Genomic DNA, 7162 nt, shown 5'->3' on the forward strand with positions numbered 1-7162 from the left:
GGAAAGATATATGTGTGTGTGTGTGCTACCTCATGTATGTATTCTAATGTATGTTATACACTTCGGAAAATTCTATCCCTAAAAAATTCTAATATTGTTATAAAGTTCAGATGCTATCCAATCATGCTTGTTCTTAATTGCTATATGGATTGGATTATTAACCTTTCTTAAAAAAAAAGTCCATGTAAAAGAGGGAAAAAAATATCTATTTTCTTTCACACTTGCCCATAGTATTTTTTTTATTTTTATTTTACGTGCTTTATTTACATTACTGATGCAAATTCCCAAGGATCATTTTTTTTTTTCCTTTTTTGCTAGTACCCAATGATCATTTTTTTTTTCCGCTTGTACCCAATGATCATATGTTAGTACTAAGATGCACAACGATGAGTTATATATCATACGAAAAGGATTTTCATTAGTCTACCGGTCTAACTAGCCATATTGAGATGTGATGATACCCGATTTTGTACCAAATTCATTTAAGGGTTTAGGTTTAATTATAGCGTCATGCGACGTTATTAGGCTCGCTTCATGACTCAAGCTACGCTCGGAGAACTCCCGTGAGTTGTTGTTTGGTGGGCCATATGTGATCAAGTAGGCCCGTTTATCATTTAATTCGATTCAATTTGAATCCCGTTTAAAGGATTTTCAGAATTAATCGAATTAAATACAAATGAGTGATGGAGAATTCACCGATTTATGTAACATTTACAAAATGAAACATTTTTCCTCTCGATTTATGAACGTCTTTAATAGGAATAACACGTGTTATAGAAAAACTAAAGATTGTTGGACAATATGATGCAATTTTTACTATACTCTCTCCTCCACATGAAGTCACGAAGAACTGAGATGAGATATCATTCAAATATGCCACTTTTGGAAAAATTTAAACCTAATTTTCACATCAAAATAGTAGATAAATAGGTGTACTTAAAAGTATTATGAAAACCTCGCCTTAGAGTTTTAAAATATTGCCAATAATCAAAAGATAATTCTTGAGTAGTACGCATGGTATAAGCATTATGGGTTGTAATGAGCTGCATATTGTCCCCTTTGTGCTAAGCCAGCACAGTTTTGATTTTGAAAGTTACCCCAAAAGGTTCCATTAGAAAGTAATGTTATTACTTAGAAATTATCACTTATAATCTTACCTTGTTTAAGCTTTTTTTTTTTTTTTCTCAAGGGATTGGTGATTATCACATAGCTAATGCCGTAGCTGTTTTAGAGCTTTCTATTTGTCAAATATTGAGCCCGTTGAGAATTTTTTTTAAAGATTGCTTTAGCTTTTTTTTTTTTAAAAGTTACAGCAGAGCAGTTCATGGTGTTTGGTAAATCTTGTTTTTATCCAATAACTTCTAAAAATTACTATTAAATAACAAATATGAGAAGTAGGTCATGAGTTATTTTTGCACAGTTACTTATGTTGTCATTGTCCAAATTTATTAAAATAATAATAAAACTTAATTCTCTATCTTTCTATTTTATTTTTCATACAAAATTAAAAATATACATTTTGAAATATTTATTTAAAAATTAAAAAAAATTCAATAAATATACTATGTTAAATTTTACTCAAATATTTTTAATAATTATTAAAATCTTAAAAATATCACCAATAGATAATAAATTTAACAATTTATGTTTTTGAAATATTTTAAATAATAAATTAAAATCATATATTGTTTTTAATTTTTTGGTGTAAAAATATTATGAATATTGATTTTAAAAATAGAATTGAAACTAACTATAAATATATGTGCTAAATTATGTCTATTTTAATCATTGTACATCTCCACGGTAATTTTATACATAATTTGTCAAACACCTAAATTTTTATTGTTGGTATTTACAGCAGTTTTGAAAAAATATTTACCAAACAACTCTACGCTTCTGGTTACAACAATTTCTAAATAACAGTACAACAACAGCAAAATTTTTTAACAGGAGAGTAATGTCAAATTGGCCCATTATCTACTGGAGTCCTTAAGACACTGCAATGAGAACTCAAATTACCTATCCAATCTTAGTACATAATATGATTTTTTTGCTACTCTAGCACATAATATGATTATTCAATCACATTATCTCACGTTATTTAAGAATTTGAAATAGTTTTTAGCTAATTTTTCCATGATTTACTATTTTAGTATATCAAATGATAAGACATAATATGATTCATCAGACACCAATCGAGGCTAGAGGCATAAATTTTGGTCGGAACCGACCTGAAAACCTGCAAGGAAATGACTGCCTTGTTGTTTAATGAGGGATTTTTTTTTTTTAAAAGAGTTTTAAAAAAAAGACAACATGTGAGGTCGGGACCGATTATGTTTTAAGCTTAAATCTTTAGCTCATTGCAGCTTGAATATTTAAATAGACCAAGTTAGGGTTAAAGTGTCGAGTTTCAGGTTGGCTGGTTTAGCCCGATCCTAATTAACACCTCTTATTAGGACCTCAAAAATTGAACATGTATTCTATATAGAGATGGCAATAGGGCGGGTATGCTTTCTCGCCCCATACCTTACTTCTATTTTATCCCCTATACCCACCTCTATACCCACCTAATTTAAGGTGTGCTCGGAATCTCCATTATAGGAACTATTCCGATACCCTACCCATTTACTAGAGGTGAAAGTTCGGGCTGTCCGGCCCAGGCCGACGACCCATTATTTTCATTGGGTCAACTTGAAATTCATAAGGTATTTTTAAGAAAAAATAAAAAAGGTATTCATGGCAGACCTTTAGCTCGAAACCTCAACCCGACTCGAACCAAACACTTAAGCGGATTGAGCCAACAATATTAGGCTTAGGCCAGCCCTGTTTGGTCCGGCCCAAACTTTCACCTCTTCCATTTATCAATAAGAGTTTAAAAATTGTTTGCAACATTATCAAACTTTAAAGAAAATTTTATTAGATTAATTAGAAAATTCAACAACATATCAACTAATATTTTATAAAAATAAATTAAAATCGTAATGCCAAATCAAAATTCTAACAATAACAAACTAAATTTCAAAATTATATTCAAATTTAAACATATGTAAGAATATTTGTAATTGGGGTACGGATGAGGATGAGGACAAAGGAGCTCCAGACACCCCTACCTCACTCTTAGAGTGTGTTTAGTATGATGAAAAAGTAGAAAAAATGAAGTATGTAGGTGGATTATTGGATGAAAAATGATAGAGTTGATTGTTTGATAAGAGGGAAGAGAGGAGAGAAAGGAAAATATGATGGAAAAGAATTATGATAGGGCCACTATTTTTATCTCTCTAACATTGGAAGGAAAATTCAAATTCACTCATTGATGGTTAAATTTACTTTTGTGTTGTTATTTTAAAATTTAAATTAATATTAAACAATTGATAAAATGGTCATTTATGCTATTACATATTTTCTTTCTTCTCATTATACCAAACACTATAAAAAAAAAAAAATTAACTTCATTCGTTTCCTTCTCATTTTTTTATACGTTTTTTTTTTTTTTTTTCATTCTCTTTTCTTTTCCTCCTACTAAACGGAGTGTTAAATTGAGGGCAAATTTTTCCCTCATCCCCGCCTCTACTCTACTCCCACAAAATATCATCCATATCCGCCCTAATAGAGCAGGTACCAGCGCAAGTACCTGTAATTATGGGTAAAAATGTCATCCCAAATTCTGAACCTGCGAGATGGAGGGTTTTTATTTTTATTTTTAATTTTGCTAATCCTGTGAGATGGAGTGGCAACTATCCCAGAACAAACGAGAGAATCGGGGTTTGCTTATCCTTATCCAAGCTAAGAGCATCAAGCAACGCATCCCAAACAGACAGCAAAGCCCAACCAAACAAGTCACCCAAAAGTAATACATAGAGACGACACCTCAGAAATGGCTTCCGCACTGTGTTGCAGAGCAAGATCAGTTTCTTCGCCCATTCTCTCCTCCGCCAGGATACGACGTCGTTTGCCTTTGGTGGGTGCGTTTTGTGTGATCAGCTTGGGCCTCTCCAATCTCTGCCCTTCTCTCTCCTTCAAAACGGGCTGCGCTCAGTCTCTCCCCTTTGTCCCTCTCTTCAAGTAATCACCAAATTCCATTTTTGTTTTTCCGTTTGATTTCACTCTTGTTTTGTTACTTTAATAATAGTTTCAAAATCTATTATTTTTTTTGTTGTTGTTTTGTAGATCGAAATTTAGTAGCCAATCACAGGCTAAGAGCTCCGGTTCTATCAGAATGGCAAGTGAAAGCAACACTGTTCCCAGCATCGTCGTTTACGTCACAGTCCCCAACAAAGAAGAAGGTTCTTTCTTTTTTATTAATATTTTATTTTGGTGAAATTTTGAGTTTTTCCGAACTGTTTTTTATTTTTATTTTTTATTTTTTAAAGAGATATTTGTTTGCTTGGAGTGTTGCGTTTCAATGGAAAATGGGCAGTGATTGGAATGGTGTAAAGTCCTAGATTTGAGGAGCTTGTTCGTACCTTTAAATGTTTAGTTGGGTTGAAGTTTTTCTTTCGTAGATTAGAGCCAAAAACACTGGAACTTAGAGCGAAGGAGAAGCTGGTTTGATCGTGTTTTATTTAGAATCTGGTCTCTCATATGAGATTAGTATTGAAACGATTTACGTCTGTATCTACACGAGCCTTAGATTGTTATGCCGCAGCAATAGTTACTGACTAGATTATTCAGAGCACCAATATGTTCACAAGCTGAGGATATTTTTTGTTTTAGGCTCATTTGTCGTATAGAAAGTACGTTTCTAGATATCTTTTCTCTTGCACTTTTTCTTCAGCTTTTTCTTTAAATTTGATTTTAATCAATAAAAGTTAAATCTTTTAACATCAGTTGGAAGATTTATTTTTCAAAAGACTTCTGATGGAAATTTCGTGATGCATTTTAGGAAAAAAGTTGGCTGAAAGCTTAGTGAGAGAGAAGCTTGCAGCATGTGTTAACCGTGTTCCAGGTATGTGGTTCATCCCTTAAATGTATGGTATTACAATATTTGTTAGTTGATAGTCATGGCGCTTGGTGTTTATGGCAGAGAAGATGCCTGCAATTCTGTATTTTGTTCATGAACAAGGCTTATGATCACCGGCCACGACCATCATCATCTATGTTAATCCAATTACACGAACATTTTAAACTCTAGGACCCTCAGATTATAATATAGGATAAAAACTAGTGGTAATGAACACCACTAATCATAATTAGTACCTTCCTTTGTCTATACTTTCTTTATTTGTGAAATAGGATTAGCTGGGAGGATGATCTGATTACTGAAAAGTTGCCGAAACACGCTCAAATGATGTTTGTTGAACCATTGTTGTCTGCTTAACTTATTTATAGTTTCATCTGTTCTGCTGATTGTTTTTTAGAGAACTATCTCGAAATCTTTATCTTGGATTTGGTGTCAATTAATATTCTTTAATGCCGGTTTCATGACTTGGCTGACTGTTATATGATGAACTTTGTGAACTCAGGTATTGAATCGGTCTACCAGTGGCAAGGAGAGGTATGGACAGTTTACGAATCCAAATATAGATCCCTTTCTTATGTAAGGTGTTTTGCTAAACTAACAGGTCCAGACAGATGCTGAGGAGCTTCTTATAATCAAGACTAGAGAGTCCCTTTTGGAAGCTTTGAAAGAGCATGTCAAGGCGAACCATCCATACGAGTAAGCCCAAAGCTTATCCACTGTTACTTTAACATAATCTTCGGACTTCATGTGCCTTGGAAAACTGATTCATAAAATGGATAAACTAACTCATCTTCGGCGGCTTCGTGTGTTTAAATATTCGGGCAAGAAAAATCCAGCATTGTCACATTACCTGATAACTGCAACTGAAAGTAGAATTTACTAAAATGTATCTTGAAAAGACATTTATCTTTCAGAAGTAAATCAGCTTTCTGAATCGGTGTTTTGTGTTGGTCAGTGTCCCGGAAGTCATCGCCTTGCCAATCACGGGGGGAAGCACTGCTTACCTAGAATGGCTCAAAAACAGCACGAGGGACTGAACTTATCAAGCTAATATAGTACAAGCGCATAAAATCGTACAATGGCCCGTGGATTTGGGAGTTTTCTGCCGATATCTTCTCTCTAACTATCTGCTGTGTGTGTGGATGTGTCTGTGCGTGTTGGAAACATCTTAAATAAAAGTTTGCATTCCAACTTTGATGCGAGAAAGAGTAATTATAATCGTGTTGCAGTTGAATCCACTTTTTTTTTTGACATAATTAACACACAATTTGCACCAGTCATAACAATACGTGGTTAACATTCTATAGTAGCCGCCGCGATCACAACTTTCTTGAGAAATTTTCAATTGCATTGTCGCAAAATCTTGGTTTGTGCCGCGAGCATATGATGTCCTTTGCTAGTGCTGTCCCACAAGAACAATTGGAGGGGACATATTTTTTTGTTTCTTTAATCTCTAGGAGTCCAAGATGTGAATCAATTCGAGGTCTTATTAGTAATGTGAATGCAGCATTTAGCTCATAAAAATGGTGAGTATCATCATGACTCATCACCCAGCAAACGACAGCGACAGCGACTGTGGTATTATCATGAGCGTGGCTCAATGAACTCTGACTCGTCAAATTATAGCTCCCATTATAACTTGTTTCCTAGTTGAAAAGTTCTCTCCAGTTGTCATCTTTTTGCACCAAGAGAAATGCCTTGCTTATATAGCTGAGGCTGGACTTACAAGATTTCAATCTTATCTGACAGGATAAGATTCACACTCTTCAACTTTTGACTTATGTTACAAAAGATAAAAACTATTTTTAATAAAGTGAAAGACACTTTTAAACAAACTTTGTACATGATAAGATTTCGGGTCCCGTGCAAAAAGATGACAGCTAGAGAGAACTTCTTTTCAACTAAGAGACAAAGTTGTAGTTAGGGGTGTAAGAATTGAACCCAAACCTGACAAACCTGTCCGACTCTACCCGAGCCTACCCGAAAATCCGTGAGTGAGATAGAGTAATGTGTTATTAATATTATTAGACATCAGTTATGTGATTGTGTGAGTGAGTGACACTGTAATTTGTGTCGTTTCTTTACACGGTGTGAGAGTCTCAAAACTCAAAAATCCCTAATCCCCCAAATTCCTTCACTCTTCTCTTCCCCGACTTCCGTTTCATTTTTCCTTCCTCCCGGCTCTTACCCACCCAGTCGGCA

General features: G+C 34.1%; 1 protein-coding gene across 1 annotated transcript; it reads left to right on the forward strand.

Moving 5' to 3' along the window:
* The first annotated feature begins 3840 nt into the window (after positions 1-3840).
* LOC21384381 (protein CutA, chloroplastic) lies at positions 3841-6178 on the forward strand. The gene is made up of 6 exons (XM_010112344.2): positions 3841-4062; positions 4168-4283; positions 4883-4945; positions 5463-5494; positions 5562-5656; positions 5916-6178. Exons 1-6 carry the CDS (start codon positions 3875-3877, stop codon positions 5995-5997), a joined length of 576 nt encoding a protein of 191 aa, XP_010110646.1. The 5' UTR covers positions 3841-3874; the 3' UTR covers positions 5998-6178.
* Positions 6179-7162: the final 984 nt, after the last annotated feature.

This window comes from Morus notabilis, unplaced genomic scaffold (genome assembly GCF_000414095.1).
Source record: "Morus notabilis unplaced genomic scaffold, ASM41409v2 Scaffold1696, whole genome shotgun sequence".
Classification (NCBI taxonomy): Eukaryota; Viridiplantae; Streptophyta; class Magnoliopsida; order Rosales; family Moraceae; genus Morus; species Morus notabilis.

Excerpts from the sequence above, each read along its gene's own strand:
- LOC21384381 (XM_010112344.2), top strand. The coding sequence starts at position 3,875 with ATGGCTTCCGCACTGTGTTGCAGAGCAAGATCAGTTTCTTCGCCCATT. Across the intron at positions 4,063-4,167 it reads CCCTTTGTCCCTCTCTTCAA|ATCGAAATTTAGTAGCCAAT; the intron begins GTAATCACCAAA and ends GTTGTTTTGTAG. Across the intron at positions 4,284-4,882 it reads AGTCCCCAACAAAGAAGAAG|GAAAAAAGTTGGCTGAAAGC; the intron begins GTTCTTTCTTTT and ends GATGCATTTTAG.